This window comes from Salvia splendens, chromosome 4, assembly GCF_004379255.2.
Source record: "Salvia splendens isolate huo1 chromosome 4, SspV2, whole genome shotgun sequence".
Taxonomy (NCBI): Eukaryota; Viridiplantae; Streptophyta; class Magnoliopsida; order Lamiales; family Lamiaceae; genus Salvia; species Salvia splendens.
This window is the reverse complement of record NC_056035.1, coordinates 39,293,021-39,313,478: the sequence shown is the minus strand read 5'-3', so window position 1 is coordinate 39,313,478 and position 20,458 is coordinate 39,293,021. Positions and strand designations below refer to the sequence as shown.

Here is a 20,458-nt window from a genome sequence, read left to right as displayed (position 1 = left end):
GATGGTTAAGAGACGGATAAGAAATGGAGGGTTGCAAATGCTGTCTCTTAGTTAAGAGATGGAGTAAAAAGTACAATGAGGCTCTTGAATAGTTAAGAGATGAGACGGTGAAGAGACAGCGTTGCGGATGACCTAAATATGTAATCTCACGAAATAGTTATAAATAAAACAAGTAGAAACGTTGTCTTCTTCCCCAAATATATATCTATATATATATACTCCTTTAGGCCACGAAACATCGTGTACTGATTGTGGAGAGGGTAGGACTCGAGCAACAAATCCTTTACAACATTCGGTTTTAGAACTATGAACATGCGTTTGTACAGCTCGTCGATCTCCTTACGGAGATCCTTTTGATCACGTTCAGTAAGATAAAGCATCTCCAAAGTTTCCTTAGAATGTGGAGACGTCCACTCCGACGAGAGCCTTCTTCTCACGGAGTGCTGCCTCGACACCCCTCCATTGAGGTAGCACTCGGTGAGAACAAGGCTCTAGTCGGAGTGACGTCTCCACATTCTAAGGAAACATTGGAGATGCTTTATCTTACTGAGCGGGAAGATGCAAAGGATCTCCATAAGGAGATCGATGAGCTATCTAAACGCATGTTCATGGTTTTGAAACCGTATGATGTGAAGAATTTGTTGCTCGAGTCCTCCCCTCTACACAAACAGTACACGATGTTTCGTGACCTAAATGAGTATATATATATCTTTGATGATGATGAATCTCGGGGCAATTTTTTTTGCCCTAATCGGTATATTTTATTCATGCATGTATTGAGAAAACAATGGTATCTTATTTAGCCTATATAAATACATGAAATTATCACACAGACTATTTTTCATAGACTTGGCAATATTAAAATTGGAAACTAAAAAAAATGTATTCAAAAGGACCTCTTCTTTTAATTGGAATTGTTATTGAAGTGTTAGCCTGAAAAAAGTGAAGCCCAAAATATTTTCAGAAAGAGGCCGATGATGGGACAGTAGGCCCAACAACTTGTTAGAATTTAAGACCCATATCTCTTTAAACTCAATACTATTAAATACTCCACGTGATATGATAAATAATTAAATATCAATCATTACTTTCAAAGCACAAACATAACTAAAATAATAAATTGGTCGATTTATTACCCTTAATATAATCTGATTTATAAGATTGTTTCGACAAACATTGAATCGATTAAAAGAAATTAATATTGAACCACTTATAATAGTGCATAAATTAAGCATTACACCAAAAACAACTTAGTGAAAATATTTATAATTACAAGAGGATGAAATATTTGAAAAATTATTCTTTTTGGTGTTAATGGTTGTAGGTAGATGCTCTAAATTCCGCAATTAGGTGGGATAACAATTTTACTCATCAAATTTAAAGAAATTGAGTCGTTTCAGCAACTTGTGCCCAAATATAACTTTTTTTTCTTAGGAAAATAAAAAATTTAGGACTCTTTCACAAGCTGTCATGTTCTCCATGCTCAAAATTTCCTCATAGAGTAGAAAGAAAAGAAAAAAACAAATCAATAAAGTGTAATAGTTGAAGGCATATGAAAATCACATTATATTGTCTAAGATTAATGGTTGGAAATAACACAACATATTTTCCAATAGTCAAAGTACATCTCAAGAAAATAGAAATAGAGAAGCAATAATTCAATATAGAATTAACAATAAAAACAATAAAAGTAACGTATGAACAAAAGTAAATGTTATGTCCAAAATCACAAGCGAAAAGCAATGAAAGAACACAAAAAATAGCAAGGAACATATTTTGTGGAAAAAATAGGGACATTAAATTGTAAAAGGTGGTCAATCAATGCATGCATGTGCCCAATTTAGTTTTTGTTTGGGATGCATCTTCCATTCCTATTATTCTCGACGTAGACATATACATATATGCAATCACAAACAATTAGATTGAGAGATTCTTTGGAATATTATATTTTGGGTTCCATTTTATTTGGAATGCTACCACGAGAATACAATCTAACCTTTTTGTATTCCACTTTTTTAGTGAAAAGAAATTTCTTGCAAGGGACATAAATTTTTCCCTATAAAGATAAAGTAAAATTAAAATATAATGACATATATATATATATATATATATATATATATATATATATATATATATATATATATATGGATGTTATTGATTTTACTAGAAAATTTATAAATTAAAGAATTATTTTTGTTCGCAGCCATAATTTTCTTTTTCTATGTAACCAATGACGAGCTAAGGATTTATCAGTGAAAACAATTACGGAGTAATAATTAATTAGGCTTATTATCTTTGTTAATATGTATGGGTAGCCAAGGTCACATTCAAGATATGCATAGTTCACATTTTTATGATAGAGTAGATAACACCAAATTACTATTTTGAGTTCATTTCTGGAACTTCTCAGCCAAATTAAAACTACGGTGAGACTCCTATTCTTTAGTGGATGAAATTGTCATATAACGGCCTTATGTGTGATGCTCGTTTGCTCCTGTTTTCTTATTTATGTATTCGTCTTGGATAGAATTTTCGTTTTACTAATTTTAATTTGGCCTTGTTTTATTTTTTGAACCATTCATGTTCTACTAGCCTGTCATGTTATTGGCTTGAGAGAGTTTGTACAACATTAATAAATTAAAAAAAACAACACGACAGCCAACAAACAATCACGTGAAAAGGGCAACAACAAAACAATTAGTCCATTATTGTGGAATCATTTTGGAAAATTGAAAAGTAAGAATAGTAGTGATGGCAGTTGTGTGAATGGGAAATTCTATGCTTCGAGGAAGCACATGAACTTTGAACTAAGCCAATATTTATGCCAAAATATATGGAATCATAAGACCATTCAATAATTGTACTATAAGTTAGGCAAGAAAACATTTTTTTAAAGTAATTATGATAAAAAAAAAATACATTACATTTCATTAGTTAAGGATGTTCCATTACAATGGGAATGTAGTAATTAATCAATTGTGATTTACACCAACTATGTTGGCTTCATCCTATTTCATCGTCAAACTTCTAATTTGCCTACATGTAATTACATGAAATGCATACTTTTGTCACCATCAAGTTTGTGATCACTACGTTATTGTAGAATCATGGGGAGAGAAAGAAGATGAAAGAGAATAAAGTAGAAGATAGAAAGAGAGAGTATATGTTTAAGAATAAAGTTTTTGTAAAAAAAAATAATAATGATGCATGTAGTTGAGACGTCTCAAAATGAATTACAGTGTAAGTAGTTTGAAACGGATGAAATACTATTGGATGAAGTATTATTTAAAAGAGTGGTAATCTTAAATAGGAAAAAAGGGCGTCACATAAAATAACCAACCCAACATTATAGTAATGAAATTTAGTGGTTCAAATTATTTATAATGTGAACAAATATTTGCATGTGTTTGAAGATTTTGAAAGCAACATTATAGATTGAGTGATTCATCAATTAAATGCCATTTGCCACAGCTAGAAAGCTATAGCTGAATAGGACCTAATTAGACAAGAATTTTCAATGAACCAGTTGGCTCTTTACATGTGTCAATTTGAAGATGTCTAATCAACATTGGCTGCATTCTTAATCAAACAAGTTCTGTTTTTTCCACTTCGTTCTTGAAAACATAATTATTATGTCACTGATTAAAGGAAAAGAATAGTGTATGCAAACTGGATAGCTTAAAAATCTAACACATCTTCACTCTTCTTTGATCACTCAAAACATTTAAGGGCCGTTTTATTCATGGATTAAAATAAAAGAAAAGGAAAGAATGATTCCAAATTTCTCATGGATCATCAAGCTACATGAAAAAGACAACAATCAACAACAAAAGAGGAAAATAGGATAAAACAAGACAAAAACACCTAACACTCGGGTCTCTACAATATTAAGATTAGACTATATTTCATGATTTTTCATTTCACCGCTCTTAGTTCACCAAAGTAGCTTTAAGTGCATATAGACATGGAAATAACAAGTTTTATTATATTACTCATATATAAGTAATACTCTCAATTTTAATTTAAAAGTTAATCATTAATAGCTCAATATCTAATATCCATACTTCATATAACTCATTATCAACAATTCATTTCTCTAACATCTATAACAAACGAAAATCAGACATAAAATAAGAGAGACAAATAGAAGGAACAAAACAAAAAAGAAAGCCAATGCAGCTTAGAGCCGCGCCTAGTGGCGGCCACTCGATGCGTCGGCTGCTCCATTGGCATCCCCACGATAACACCAAATCATCAAGTAATTATTTATCGCATTCTCAGGCGAAAACGTTCTAGATACTTAATTGAGGATTATACTTTATATATGTATAGGATTGTATTAAAATGACAACGTACTACCAATGAGGACCCTTAGATTTAGGAGCAAATTCAATCTTAGCCTGCCACGTGGCAGACTTGCTTGCTTGTATGTTGCAGATTACTTGATTATCTCTAATTTGGTATCGCAGATTGCTTGGAACCATATGTTGAGTTGCTTGCCTAGATTGTCATTTTAATTATGGTGTCACCATAGTGCTCTGATTTCGTATCGCATGCTGCTTGGAACCATATGCCGAATTGCTTGCCTATGTATCGCAGATTGCATGCTACGTTGTTGTTAAGTTGTATAATTTAGGAATCGACATGAGATTTTATGTAGTGTTGTTTTGTATTAATGAAGAAGGAGTAAAGTAAGAGAGATGAAAATGTAGAGATAGAGTTATTTTCATTTTAGGAAGTTTCATTTTTTAATGGGACAATTCAAAAAGAAAAACATTTTATTTTTAATGGAATACATTTAGTATATATTTGTAAAAGTCGGTAGACAGTCCAAGTCCATTGCTTTGACGATATTTATGACAAAGATATGAAAATTTGAAATCTAGGATGTTTTATCATCTGGTTGAGTAATTCCAGGTTAAATTTGGTGGAAACATAACCATTTCCAACTATTATTAATAGTAATATTATTTTTTTGCCAATTGAATTTATCAACAACCCGTCAAAGGGGAGCAGCTGACTCTATTTACTGTGAACTTAGTTTATGCTATAAAAATAATAACAATAATATTTATTCAAATTTCTCCACTTCACCGTCAATTTTTCAAACCCTATAATATTGAATAAATCCAAACCAATCTTTTAAAGCCTTGGATCGAAATGCCATAGTCTTGTAATATTTGTCAAAAACTAATTTATCTAGAAAGTATAAAGAAACATTTTCCTGTCATCTTTTTTATTTATTTTTTATATAATATTTTGCTCTCTTATAGAATCAACAAATAACCATAACAACCTAATGGAATCAAACCAAAATATTAAACTTAGATTAAATTTAAAAATTTAAAGATATTATGTACATATACAATTTATATACATTTATCTTTTCTCTTTTCGCGAATTTTGAATCAGAACATAGGTTTTCCGTTAAAATTCAGATTTTCTAGTCAGTTTGAATTGTTTGTTGTAAACTGGAAAAACCAAACATCAAATTATATATAGTATACTTCAACAAATCTTTCTAAGTAATAGTAGTAAAAAAAATACTTATTTTATTTTTTTTGGAATATCTCGTATAATTTGAGATTTTCCTATTTGGTTTCTTTATTAATAAATTGACTTTATTATATATCGGATTTATGTTATTCAAAAAATTTGAATTTGTGGATCGATTCGAATTTGGCAAAAATTTGATTCACAATTTGAATGGCTCACCATATTCTAATATATATTAGACAAAGAGCATTAGTAACGATTTATCTCTGAAGAATGAGAAAATTTTAATGGTCCAGGCATATCATCACATCATATGGCGTATCCAACTAATTACAATTGTAAAAATATTTTATTTTCTCCTTTTTTATTTCTTTCTGCAATTATAATTAGTTAGATTTTCCAATAACAATATGCCTAAATTACTGAGTGACTTACTGCAACCATAGAAGTTGATCCGACAATAGAGACCTATTTTCTCTGACTTATGTAATTATGTTAATTCCCACTATTACGTTAGGTTTGATTTTATTTGAGATGGTCTGGTCCAAATTAGTGTTTGATTAATATCGATCATATTAGTATTTATTTTGCACACTCATTTGTTAGAAGCACATAATATAATGTACTACTGTACTCTACATGTTGCACTTTTTAAGAACATCTAACTGAAATTATGAATAATAATTTTGATTAATTATAACTTTATAAGTCAAGTTCAAACATGGAGTATTATTTAGCTGGCTTGACTAATTAAATACTACTCCCCATTTCATCATCTAGTACAACAAGTAGATGTTAATGGGAACATGGAAAACAATAATCTTTTTATTTCATTGACTTTTACTCAATTAATTAAGATTAGACTATCTTCTAATATTCAAATTGAAGATAAAATCAATATTCGCTAACCGTTTAAATCACGATTTTTTGGCCAAATTCTGGTAATCAGTTACATAATTTTGAAAATGAAATTAAATAACGAAATTTCAATCTTTCTTAAATATCAACTGTGCATAAAATGATCTTGTCGACGTTAAAATAAAATAATTACTAGTAGTATTTTTAATTTTTATTTTATTTTACTGTATGATTTAATACTCAATTTTGAATCTTTATGTGACTGTCCTGAATTTGACTAATTTTTTTTATTTAAATAACTATTATTCCAAGATAAAATTATACCTAACTTTCGCTACTCTTATTTGAGATGTTAATTACAATATAGAAATGATACTTTCGTAGACATCAAACGACACATGTATCTGTAAAAAAAAGTTACGGGTTCAAACTCGACCATTTCTCATTCCCAAATACTAATAATATTTTTTTGATGAGACAAAAATGCTCAAACCATTGAAAAATGGTGAGCTAAACAAAAAAGCTCATGGTGAGCTGAACAACAGCGAACCTCATAGAGTTCACAGCTGCCCCAAAACGACCTGCTCCAAACAGTACAACGTACTCAAATAGAACAAAACAAAAAAGGACTACCAAGGCTCAAAAGGGTATGACACAACACAACACCCAAAAGAAGACACCCAAGCACGTAGCCAAACAGCAAAAAAGAAGGAAGGGGACAGTGATACGAGTATATCTACGGAATATTCTCATATCTCTATTATTTCATATATTATTGATTTAGCGTATCTTTCCTATTTCTTGATCACTAAGTTAGGTTATTAGGGAGTATTATAAATAGGAGTCTTTGTTATCTTTTGAATTAATCATTGAAGAAATACAATTTATCTCTTTATCGTCTTTTAATTTTCTCTGCAATTTACTTTATCAAAAACCCTAGTTGAACGATAGTTGGCTGCTCGACGGGAAGATCCCGCGAACGAACCAACATCTTCTCCGCGATCTCTCGCAGTTATCTCTCTATACCAACCGCCTTACAACAGTGTCGGCCATATGGAGCCCCTCGACATGCCATGTGATTTGGTGATGCCGACTTTGGAACCGAACCTACCGGAGGTAGCCTTGGTTTCACAGCTCGAGCACCTGACTGCAATTGTCAGAAAATTGGAGTCTTGGATGGATGCAAACGAACGCTGCGTGGGTGATCCACACGCCGCGACGAGCCATTGCCGCACAGCCGCCCCGCTGCCCGCTGTAGCTGCTGTCACGTCCTTGAATCTTCCCCAGCCAGCTCCTCCGTGGAGCCCCGGTATTAGGGGAGATGAGGGTGAATTGTTAGACGATGACCCACTCCCACCAGCTTTGATCTCTCAGTCGGGCGACTCCGATACCAGTCCATCATCGGTCCCTCACGTTGTACTTGTTGTTCTCCCCTGTTCAATAAAAATGGAGACATCAGAGCGTGTGAATTCTTCTCTCGGCAAGAGAATAGCTAAGGAGAAATTTCACAATTTTGATGATTTAAGTTTTAATGATGAAGCAAATTCAAATGATGGTGATGTTGCAAGAATGAATCAGCGACCATCTAACATGAAGACGGTGAAAGTGAACAGAAGTTCTGGGAGCCTGAGGCAAGAGCTTGGGACAATAATGCCCCAACTGGAAGATGAGAGAGAAAACAGAAATGATAGGAAGATCTAATTTTCAGAGGTTATGAATCAAATTAATAGCATCTCTATGGAGCTTGCTAGTTCAACGGAAACAAGTTTTGTTGAAATATTTGTTGATGAGAGTGCTTTGTCTGTAAAAAATGTTGGTTGAGCTTCGAGTAAGAACTGGAGAATTGGTTATGAAGGAGAGTACATTCTTTCATAAGATGGAAATATTGAAAAAGATGGGGCAGATGCAGATTTGTGTATTTGACCCAGGAGGGATACGTTATTTGGTATGTCGTGGTTCCACCTTGAGGGCAAGGTGAATTTTAACCGTGGGGGAGTTGATATGAGTATATTTACGGAATATTCCCATATCTCTATTATTTCATATATTATTGATTTAGCATTTCTTTCCTATTTCTTGATCACTAAGTTAGGTTATTAGGGAGTATTATAAATAGGAGTCTTTGTTATCTTTTGAATTAATCATTGAAGAAATACAATTTATCTCTTTACCGTCTTTTACTTTTCTCTGCAATTTACTTTATCAAAAACCCTAGTTGAACGATAGTTGGCTGCTCGACGGGAGGATCCCGCGAACGAACCTACATCTTCTCCACGATCTCTCGCAGTTATCCCTCGATACGAGTTTACTCATATCAGACAGCCATTGAACATGTTTCAAGCGAGTAACGAGTAACACACGAGAGGTGGGAAATGGTACTACTTTAATCCAGGGTGAGGGCTTGGAAAAAGCACAAGCTTCTTGCATCATCTCGTCACAAAAACAGATCAAAACAGTTAACCTCCAAAAAATAGCCATTGAGTTTGCCCAACTCCTAACATTATTGAAGCTATCCATCACCTGTCCGGGTGAAAATGGAAGCTCCGGGTACCATCCTCTCATCCATATACCAAGGCGCCAAAAAAGTTGTTTATTCTCAAACTCCCAAATACTAATAATATAAAAAGGGAATATAGAAATGGAAAATCATAGACGACAAAAGACTCATGTTACAATTAAAGTGAAATTAACACGATGAAAATGATGTATTCATGCATCTCTGGACCATGGGTAGATGCCAGTTGTGGAAATGGGTAACAAGCAACGACAAGTGGTGCATCACACAACATAAATAGAATAAATGAATAATCAGATTTAAACAAACAAATACGATTGGAATTTCGAAAGAAAAGTATACAAAGTGCTTTAAAATGATGGTTCTAAATTTGATCTTTCCATGTCTTCGAATATTCCTTTAAAAGTTAAGGAACTGACAAACATACTACCAAGAGTTAGTTATAATCCAAACAACAACAAAATCAATACTCCAGTAAATAATAAAAAACACTCTATTTTAAAAACACTCCAGTAAATACTTTTCTTTAGGTCAATATAATGTTTCACTAAATCACTAGCAAATGATCAATCAATTTTTATTTGAAATTGAATTACAACACACTACATTATAGCTGAATCATCAGTAACAGGAGTCCATGGACATCATTTATTTATTTAATTAAATTTGAATTCTAGCATTTATATACAACAACTTTGTGGGACAAGTTCAAGATTTGATTATCAATGATATAATTAAGATATGAACACCCAAAATAATTATTTATAAAAATGTGGTCATGCATCAGTCATGACTACTTGGGCACTGATTAGTGAATAATTGCATTTTTAATTTATATTCTGTGGGGCTAAGCTGTTTTTTTAATTATATCTGTAAATTTCAGTCCAAAGTCCCACGTATTTACGCAGTATATGCAATTTTATATTATTGATCTTGATTATAAACATAAAACCTTGTTTGGTTGACTTTGCAGATATTCAAATGTTTGAACAATTGGTTGACTTGAGGATATAAGTCAATTAAAGTGTTTAGATTGAAGGCATGTGAGTCATGGTCAAGACCTCAACAAATTCAAGCAACTAATCTTGTTTCTAGTATTTGGATTGCAATTCATATGAATATTCGAGGAAAAATAATTTGGATTTTGGCACTATATAATGTTGCCAAATATATTTAATCATGTGAAAATTATATGTTGAATTTGTAAGAGATTATAGTGACATAATTGTTGTACATGAAATTGTCAACTCGGTTGTGCAATGCAATGTAATACTCAACACAATCTTACACAGTAGAACAATTTAGACGAAAGTAAATTTAAATATACTAATGTTGTATTTTGTACTATTATATTCTTACTCTGTAGATTTTGTATTTGTTAAATTTTTTTGGGTTTATTAATATTATGACATGGATTAATTAAGAGTGGTATGACAATTAATTACATGACCTTAATTATAAAAAAATAATGTGAAATATAACCACAGACTATCAATTACGATTACGAGTTTTCTTTTTAATTATGCAAATTTTGTTTAGGTAAATTAATTATTTATGTAATAATTTATTTTCAATTTATAAATATCAGATATGAAATAAATATATGAAAATAGAAATTATAAAAAATAAAGTTGGCTAATATTCGGTGGATGAGTTATTAGTGTTGCGATTGAAATTTGAAATACTAATAGGTGAATGATAGATTTTTCACTAAAAAAGTGTACAAAAAAAAGCCAAGAAAATCTATAGGTCCACATTGAACACTTCCTTGATTAAATAAATTTCTCATTTTCTCTTATTAATTACACAATATTTGTATATTCTATATAAATAAAATTTGAAATTCAACTCATATTGTCAACTACTATTAATTACTAAGTGTGAAATTAAGTGTTTGGAATCCATGTAAAAAAAAGAAATCAATGTTGTTTGATTTACTCTGCTTAACTTTAGGTTTCATGTCACGCTTTTCAATAAATGCGACTTTGACACATTCAGAAGAATAACCGGACAAAGACGCCCAAATGAAATCGTGCATTAAATATGCACAACGATTTTTCATTATAGTTCCATTAAGAAAGAAAATCCAAATTCATTTGTGTCTTTTTATCGAAACATTCTAGAGGTATTACAAAAATATAGTAACAGGCTAATAATATTATAAAATAGTGAATTTCATTATGAGTCAAAATGGTAGATTTTATATACGAGTTTTCAGTTTGTTGCTATTCGTGATTATCCAATCTTTCATGTATATCTTATTCGTTTTTGGAGATGTTATGAGACCATTCATCTCTAGTGGATGGTATTGGCTAATAATACCTAAATTATGATGCTCATTTATTTTTGTTTTTTTTTCTTGTGTTTTAGATAGAATGTTTGCATTTGTCTATTTGTTGATATCGTCGCTTAGACTGTAGATTTCATTCTGAATTGTTTCTTTACTATTGCTTGCCAATTTTGAAATATTATAAGCAAACCCCATACTAATGTAATTCTAAATTTTTATTACACTTTTATACAATATCTACAAACATTGTCCAATTATCCTTCAAAGGATCTCATAATTAATATCTACATATAAATAAATTATAAAGTATTAGATTTTCAAGGATGCATTGTGTATACTTTTCTATTCAACAAATAATTTTCTGCAAAAATTGATCAAAGTTATATGTCAAGCAAATATAATAAATACGGGTCTTTTCACAGCAACAGCAATGGGGAATGGAACATTAATGCATTATTACAAATATTATTTCGCACGAACTTTTTAGTTTCAAATCTCATAATATTCAAATAGTTTTGATGTTGGAAAGCAATAATTGACACATCGTCACCTCACACATTGTATCAAGAAATTAAAGAAACTAAAGGAGTATAAATACAATATGATTTGCTTTATATTCAAAACAAGAAATTAAAGAAACTAAAGGAGTATACATACAATATGATTTGCTTTATATTCAAAACAAGAAATTAAAGAAACTAAAGGAGTATACATACAATATGATTTGCTTTATATTCAAAACAAGAGGAATGATATGCTACATACCTTATGTAGGCTCCTTATATGAGCACCACTCTCGTTTGACGCACGTTTAGCTTTGTTCGTTTCGATTTATATATTTAGTTTGATTCTAATACATTAAAAATGATATTGCAATTTTTAATTTCACAAAATTCATAAAAATAAAAGCTCGATTTGCTCGTTTTCTCTATAATTTTAAATAAATTAATAAAATAACAAATTAAGCTTTGATTTTTTATAAATTTTGTGAAATTAAAAATTGCAATAACATTTTTTAATGTATTAGAAGCAGACTAAATATATAAATCGAAATGAACAACTCTAAATGTGCGTCAAACGTGAGTGGTGCTCATATAAGAAGCCCACATAAGGTATGTAGCACATCATTCCTCTTCAAAATCATTACAACGTATAAATTGCAATATTGTTTCATAAAATAAGATTTGCCTTATATACATAATCTATTACTAGTATTTATATAATTTAATAGAAACAGTGTAAATATGATAATACTATTAATTGTTTGTTATTAAAAGAGTGTGTATTCTAATAAATTTTATGTTGAACTTTTCAAATAGATATGCAAATAATTATACAACTCACCAAATAAAGAAAGTTTGACATTTTCTTGTAAAGAAGAAATGTCATCGCCTGAAATGTGGTCATAGTAATAGTTTTATTTATATAAATTTATCTAATTCACTACTATTACGTGAAAAATGTCTTAATTATAATAACACATATTTTATTTGATATGAGATTTTATGTAGCATTGACTTGTGAGTTAATTGAAAATACATTAAGGCCATGTTTGGTTGCCAGGATTCTGTCTGGGAAAGTAATCTGATTCCTTAAATTTTAAATTCCTGTGTTTGTTTCCGTTTTTAATCAAACTGGGAAAGTAATCAAAATCCTGAAACAAGGAAAGTTAGTACAACTTTCCAGGATTCTGAATCCTAACTTTTCTTAGGTATTCTTTTTCCCAGTTTTATGATTCTTACATATTTAATACTCCCTCCGTCCCAAGCTACTCGCACTTATTTCCTTTTTGGGCGTCCCAAGTTACTTGCACTCTTTCCATCTTTAGTAAAAATTTTCACCTACAGCCGTCATTTTTGACTTTCCTATACACTCATTCCTTAATCTCCGTGCCGAAAATGAAAGGAGCGAGTAGCCCGGGACGGAGGGAGTACAATATAGTACAATTTATTATTATTATTATTATTATTATTATTATTATTATTATTATTATTATTATTATTATTATTATTATCATTATTATTGTTATTATTTGTTACAATGTTTTAAAAATAATTTAAAAGTATAAACCATACTTAATTTCAGGATAATAAATAACTATAATTCAAATTATCATAATTATAACTATATTATTAATATTTATTTTTATTATAATAATAATAATTTATTAAATAATTAAATAGAATTATAATTATATAATAATATAATAATTATTAATTTATAAATTAGTAATTAACAATAAAATTATAGTGAAATTTTAAATTATAAAATTATTTAATTAAAAATTAAGTAAATATAATGATAATAACAATAATCTTATTTATTATTATATTATTATTATATATTATGATGTATAATCCATATTTAAACTATCCATCGTAATAATAAATAAAATAATATAATTATTATCATTTGTAATTAATAATTTATTAAATAATATATATTATTATTTTTTATAAATAAAAAATGATAAGTATATTTTTAGTTTAGTGTTTAAATCAAATATATACTTTCAAATCTTGATATTTTCCAAACATGGGAAAGTAAAGTTATTAGAAATCATATTCCCGGGATTCATTTTCCCAGGAATCATTTTCCTTGCCAACTTTACTTTCCTGCCAACCAAACATGACCTAAGTATCAGAGAATAAAATAGTAAAGCTAGTATTTCATTTTAAGAAATGCGTGAATGTAAAATTGAATGTTCAAAAAAGAAAGACGTGTTGCTACTTTGAGAGTGTATTGAGACGGTAGTATTTATTGTATAACGATTTAATACACAATATACATTAGGTTTTATTTATTTTGAATGCAAGGATACGAATCAACTTGTATCTTCGATCATGATTAAATTAGCTTATCTATTTTTAATAAATTATTGAAATTCATTAGGGGAATGACATCACATAATAATTAATTAAATAATTATAAAGTACAACATAATTGCTGTAGCCTATTGGTAATTAAATAATATAGTAAGGAAATTGCAGTGGAACTCCAATCCCCATTTACAGAAAATCTTGAAATTACAAGACTTTCATTAGTTATTAAGCTAACTATATACTACTTATAATATTAATCGTTAACAGATTTCTTGTAATACAATTTACAGTTACACGCATAGACATACACAATATAATGATTAAAATTCGTAATTCCATTGATTTCCTTAGGTTTAATCTTATTTTCTTGGTTGTTTCCTTTTCCACATAAAATCACGAGGTTTCATTGCATGTTGTAATTGTGTGCTTAAGTATATTTATATGACAGACTTTCATGAGAAATTTAACAACTAATTGAAAAACGGAAATTCAAGTTGATTACTTATCTTAAACTATAAAAAATCAGTTAATGAGAGAACCCAATTAAGTTGAGTTCAATGTAGATTAGTACATTTTTATTAGGAGAATTAATTGATAACTTAGTTATCATAACTAGAATTCCCCCAATACAAGAAATTTAAAATTATTATATGCGAAATTAATTTTTTTTTTCATTGCTAAAAAAGTGGACGATACAAAGATTAGCGCCGCAAAAGGGTTAATGATTTCTTTTTTCAAGGATAATTCATTTATATAACCAGCTTTTCGAAAATTGCAGTTAATTAGATAATTCCTCTAACTTATTCTAATTCTGTATATATCAACTCCATTTCCTGCAATTTATATCGCGTGTGCAATATGATTATACTACTAATATGTGTGGTGCATTATACTGCAAAAAATTATTAATTTGAAGGTTTAGTTAGAATCCCACGCCCTTTTCACAAATACACTCTATGTATAGTAAGAATTTTATACTTCTAGTAAACATTTTGTGCATAAGTTAAAAATTGCACCTAATAGAAGTATACCAAATACACTCCAAAATTGCCAAACATTCAGAAATAGTATACCAAACCTAATAGAAATACTGTCTCAATCCAATCCGAAAATCGAATATTTCAAGTAGCCGACGGCTCGGGAAGGCCCTATATACCCGAGCCGTCGGCATGCCAAATTAAGAGGGAACACTTGTTGCCTTCCTTTGAACACGAGCTGTCCCCTTGAATAAAAAGAAAATTTACAAAGCAACAAATTTAGAAAATTGTAGTATTAATTTCAATTCATTTCCCTAAACACACGACCATCATAGTCCAATCAAATGTGATTGTAGACCCAAAAAATTATTGATGTGTCCCGGTTCGACCCGGTTTAATACCCCAAGAAAATTTCACGAACCATCCCATGCAATTATCACAAAATTTCTCTATAAATACTAAACCAAACACATGCTTAAAACCCATAATCTCAAAAGCCTCAAAACCAAAGAAAACAAATCTTGCCCTCATTTCACCAATATGGCAATCGAGTCCCACAAAATCGGCATCATCGGCGGCGGCATTAGCGGCATCGCTGCCGCTAAGCAGATGGCCAAATACGAGCCGGTGGTTTTTGAAGCCACCGGCTCCATTGGAGGGGTTTGGAGGCATAGTTCGTACAGGTCGACGAAACTCCAAACCCCTCGTTGCGACTATGAGTTCTCGGATTTCCCGTGGACTCAGAGGAACAACACGAGCTTCCCCTCCGCCCGAGAGGTCTTGGATTACTTGCACTCGTACGCCACCCACTTCGACGTCCTCAAGTTCGTTAAGTTCCACTCCAAGGTCGTTGAGCTCCGCTTCGTCGGCCGAGGAAACGACGACAAATCCGCCCAATACGGGACCCTCCTCCCCGGACACCCTGTCTGGGAAGTCGGGGTCCGGGCCGAGGATTCAGAGAATATTAAGGTTATTAATTATTTCTCAATATATGCATGCATGTTTGTTTTTTTGATATAAAATGATACGCAACAACAAAAAAACATGTAATATGTTATTCTGCTTAATAAATAAATTGGTTTATGTAGTGGTATTCGTTCGAGTTTCTCGTGATCTGCACCGGAAAGTACGGTGACGTGCCGGCGATCCCTAAATTTCCGGGAAACAAAGGCCCGGAAATTTTCAAGGGGAAAGTTATGCATACTATCGACTACTGCAAACTCAACGAGGCCGAGTCGACTGAGCTTATGAAGGGGAAGAAGGTTGTCGTCTTCGGCTACAAAAAATCAGCCATTGATTTGGCAGTCGAATGTGCAGAAGCGAATCAAGGTATTTTTTTGGGAAATTTCCAAAGTCTGTTTTGTGGATTAATATTTGATGCTGCATGGAATTTTTTAAGTAATGTGGACACACAAACTTGGACTTGGTATTTGTTTTAATTAATTTGATTTCAGGTTTATAATAATGAGAAACATTATTTATTTATACGAATTCTTTAATTTTGATGCCTTATTAAGAATGATTCGATGAGTCAACTTTGCCATTTTGGGATTATTTTAGAAATTGAATTCAAAGTCTCAGAATCTTTCTTCTAGTTTCACACCCTCACTCCCACATGTAACAATATTTGAATCATTTAATGTTGTTTAACCAACAAAATTAAATAGGGGTATGTTGTACTAGTTTCATTTTTTTTTATTAATTCTTGGTTGAATATTAGTTAAATGCAGGCTGCTTATTTGGTAGAAAAAAATAGAGCCAAACAAAAAGGACTCATATTCTCATTCTTTCAGTTAAATATCGGACAACGATAGGTCATTTTTTTTTGCCTCCTTCGATGTGTTCGGTTTGATAGATTAGATAAGGTTGGATCTTATAAATGCCACGTTGGATTAGTCTTGACTTCTGAACATTGATAGACACACCTCAAGCCAACGAGGTGCTAAAAAAGTTTTCTTGTTCATAAAATATCGCCAAATTGTTTATATTTTGCTTGAATCGTTGTGCAAATGCGTCTTTTATCACAAAAAAACATATGAAAACTATTTTCTTGAAATTTAGAATATGTAGTTTCTACCCGAATAATTTTTTGTGTTCGCCCCTGCTTATGTGGCCTTTCTTCGTGACAAAACTAATCTCGGACTAATTTTTTTCGTGGTGCAACTTTAGGACCGGACGGGCAGCCCTGCACCATGGTGGTGAGATCTCTTCATTGGACAGTTCCACATTACTCGGTTTGGGGTTTGCCTTTTTACATGTTCTATTCAACAAGGGCGTCTCAGTTCTTACACGAACGCCCTAATCAAGGATTTCTCAGATCCCTCCTCTGCCACATGCTTTCTCCAGTGGTAATAATAACTCTATATGATTTTTTTTATAATCTTGTGCTTCATTTTGTAATGATTTGATGTATATGGATGTGCAGAGGAGGGCGGTGTCGAAGACCGTTGAATCCTACTTGACATGGAAGCTTCCGTTGGAGAAGTACGGGTTGAAACCCGAGCACCCTTTCGAGGAGGACTACGCCTCTTGCCAGATGGCCATCCTACCCGAGAACTTCTTCTCGGAGGCCGACAAGGGCAGCATTGTCATCAAGAGGTCGGCCGCGAAGTGGTGGTTTTGGGAGGGGGGTGTCGAGTTTGAGGACGGGACGAGGCTGGATGCCGACGTGGTCGTTCTCGCTACTGGTTTCGACGGGAAGAGGAAGCTGAAGGCGATTGTCCCGGACCCTTTTCGCTGCCTCCTTGAGTTCCCTTCTGGAATGATGCCATTGTACAGGTAACTGTCACTGTCTTAGGTCTTTCTTGGTATGAAGGAATGAAAGTGAAATTCACTGTTCATTGATGCTTTTTTTGCAGAGGAACAATCAACCCTCTGATTCCGAACATGGCGCTCGTGGGCTACATCGAGAGCGTGTCGAATCTGCACACGGCTGAGATACGGTGCAAGTGGCTGTCGCAGCTGGTGGACGAGCAGTTCAAGCTCCCGGGCGTGGAGAGGATGCTGAAGCAGACGACGGAGGAGATGGAGATCATGAAGAGGACGACACGGTTCTACAAACGGAGCTGCATCTCGACCTTCAGCATCAACCACAGCGACGAGATCTGTGAAGAGATGGGGTGGAGCTCATACAGGAAGAAGAATTGGATTGCAGAGATCTTCAGCCCTTACAGCAGCCAAGACTATGAAAAGGAGAAATAAAAATCAAATCTTGATATATAAATATGCCACATCCATTTTTCTTTCTAAGTACTAACTATTGTATGTTGTTCAATTTCTTTTTACATATGGAAAATAAGATGTAGTGAAAGTAGATCAAATAATGTAATTTCAAATCAATAAAATGTTATTTATCATATTTTTCTATGACCATGTATGTTTTATTTTACCAAATCAAATCAAAAGATACTAAACACAAGAGAAAAAGACAAGGTTCCCTTTCAATAGATGTAGTAACAGTGATACATCAGCATCATATTCTCTAGAAAAGTAGGCATAAATTTCCACAGAGGAAGATGTTGAGAAGGTGGATACGGGTCGTTTTCAGACGCTTTTAAGAAACTTCAAGGTCTCATCAATGTGTTTCTCGGGTTGGAACTGATTGTTGTAGACAAGGCGACATACTCCATTTTTGTCGAGGACGTAGGTCTGCCTTCCAGGAAGCGCGCCAAAGAGGTCGGATGGGACGCCCCAGTCTTTTCTGACTTTGTTGCCCTCGTCACTGAGTATGGTGAACGGGAGTTTATATTTCTCCGCAAAGGCCTTGCACAACAACATGACACACGAATTAGGTAAGTTCCCATTACAAGGTTCTCCGTATATGCTATATTGTCTTTCGACAGTGGCAGAAAAAGTAACACGAAGCTAGCTGAGACGAAACTATTGAGCTCTAAAGTGAGACCTAATGGTCAAAAGAACAGAGTGTTACTAGAAAATGTTTTGTAGAAAACGAAATCACTCTCCTAAATAAATGCAGGAATCAAGATTGTAAACTAAGCTTTCTAGATCTTTAAATACTTTCATTCATCAGATGGTATTCGTATTTAGTAAGTTACCACCATATAACCGAAGAAAATCTATCGAGTAAGAGCTTACGAGGCTCTGAAAATGGATCAAACGATAGTTTTCAGTTCAAAGGCGAATGAAATTTACAAAGAGAAACCAGAAGCAACAAAGTTAGTCTCTTATACCTTGTGTGATGAGGTATCATCACCACTGATCCCGATAACCTCGGCTCCTGCTTTCTTGAATTTTTCGTACGAGTCTCTGAAAGCACACGCCTGCAAACATGTGAAAACATCAACCAGTACAATCTTCGGTAAGAATCATGTATGCACAACTGATTTACTACAGAGTAGTACTAATCAAGCAATTTCTCAAATGATTCTAAAAACTAGAACAGATGAAATGCTAGAAGATAGTACAAGGCAGGTATCAAAGATGAACCTAAAACTACAAGATCATCTTATTGTAGAAAGAGTCGACTTTCCGTAACTAGACTTGCACTTAACCAAGACAATATGCCTTCTCGTTATAGGATTGATAACAATCAAGTGATCAACACTCTCATATAAAAGAAGACATGTGAAATATTTTGAAATCAACCAAGCTAATACAATTCGGTCCCAAGCTCTTCAAAATTCTTTCATTCAAACATTTATTTTCCCGCATTTCAATTCGATTTTCCAACATACAATTCAAGAATACAAGGCACTGCCATGCTTCATTTTCAAACTCTATAATTGCAACTTGATTCCAAAAGCTAAACATGAATTCTTGAGCTAAAACACAGAAAAACACCAAGCACCTATGTTCCATTTTCATCACAAGTTTAGTAGGAATACTCTCAAACAACATAGTATATCAAATCACATTAACAACACACACACACACACAATGGTACCTGCTTAGTGCAGCCAGGGGTTTCATCAGCAGGGTAGAAATAGACAACCACAGGCTTGCCTTTGAATTTGGAGAGGCTCACACTCCTCCCATTTTGATCCTTCAATGTAAATGACGGTGCTTGTGTCCCTTCTGACACCTATACATATCACATTTTCCCATCAAGAAACAAAATTCCACTACATATTCCAAACCAAATTAGTTAAAAGAGATAAAAATGTAATCTTGGTAAATGTACCTTGGCGACAATGGCGGATTTGGCAGAAACAGGAGATGGGATTGAGAGGTGGGACGAATTAGAGAGCTTGAGGCCATGGAATTGGGACTGCGAAGATTTGGAGAGAATAGGTAGATTGTGAGAGAGTGTTGATTTTGGGTTTTGAGTGTGGAGTGAAGAAGGGAAGGAGTGAGCTGTGTGCAGAGAAATTGAAGCCATTTTGAAGCAATGCAGAGCCTTCTCTCTCCTATTCTTCAGTAGAGCTGCAAGAATTAATTTATTTTTAAAAACTTAACAAGAATTGGTTAAGAATTGAAGAAAAAGATAAGGCATAGATGAAGTAGGTGAAAGGATTGAGGAAGACAGCGTGGACAATTTGTA

The 20,458-nt window shown here is 32.6% G+C and overlaps 2 protein-coding genes across 2 annotated transcripts; one reads left to right on the top strand and one right to left on the bottom strand.

The window, feature by feature from the left end:
- Positions 1-15,498: 15,498 nt before the first annotated feature.
- On the top strand, positions 15,499-18,267 carry LOC121799978 (probable flavin-containing monooxygenase 1). The gene is made up of 5 exons (XM_042199516.1): positions 15,499-15,927; positions 16,047-16,287; positions 17,128-17,306; positions 17,384-17,736; positions 17,817-18,267. The coding sequence occupies exons 1-5, from the start codon at positions 15,499-15,501 to the stop codon at positions 18,157-18,159; spliced, it is 1,545 nt and encodes a 514-aa protein (XP_042055450.1). The 3' UTR covers positions 18,160-18,267.
- A 108-nt stretch (positions 18,268-18,375) lies between these two features.
- On the bottom strand, positions 18,376-20,429 carry LOC121799979 (peroxiredoxin Q, chloroplastic-like). The gene is made up of 4 exons (XM_042199517.1): positions 20,099-20,429; positions 19,862-19,999; positions 19,149-19,238; positions 18,376-18,720 (listed from the first exon to the last, which is right to left on the bottom strand). Exons 1-4 carry the CDS (start codon positions 20,294-20,296, stop codon positions 18,502-18,504), a joined length of 645 nt encoding a protein of 214 aa, XP_042055451.1. The 5' UTR covers positions 20,297-20,429; the 3' UTR covers positions 18,376-18,501.
- Between the last annotated feature and the right edge of the window lie 29 nt (positions 20,430-20,458).

Coding starts and splice junctions, on each gene's coding strand:
- LOC121799978 (XM_042199516.1), top strand. CDS start 15,499: ATGGCAATCGAGTCCCACAAAATCGGCATCATCGGCGGCGGCATTAGC. Junction 17,307..17,383: donor GCCACATGCTTTCTCCAGTG/GTAATAATAACT, acceptor ATGGATGTGCAG/AGGAGGGCGGTGTCGAAGAC. Junction 17,737..17,816: donor GGAATGATGCCATTGTACAG/GTAACTGTCACT, acceptor CTTTTTTTGCAG/AGGAACAATCAACCCTCTGA.
- LOC121799979 (XM_042199517.1), bottom strand. CDS start 20,296: ATGGCTTCAATTTCTCTGCACACAGCTCACTCCTTCCCTTCTTCACTC. Junction 19,239..19,861: donor CCCCTGGCTGCACTAAGCAG/GTACCATTGTGT, acceptor ACATGTTTGCAG/GCGTGTGCTTTCAGAGACTC. Junction 18,721..19,148: donor ATGATACCTCATCACACAAG/GTATAAGAGACT, acceptor TTGTTGTGCAAG/GCCTTTGCGGAGAAATATAA.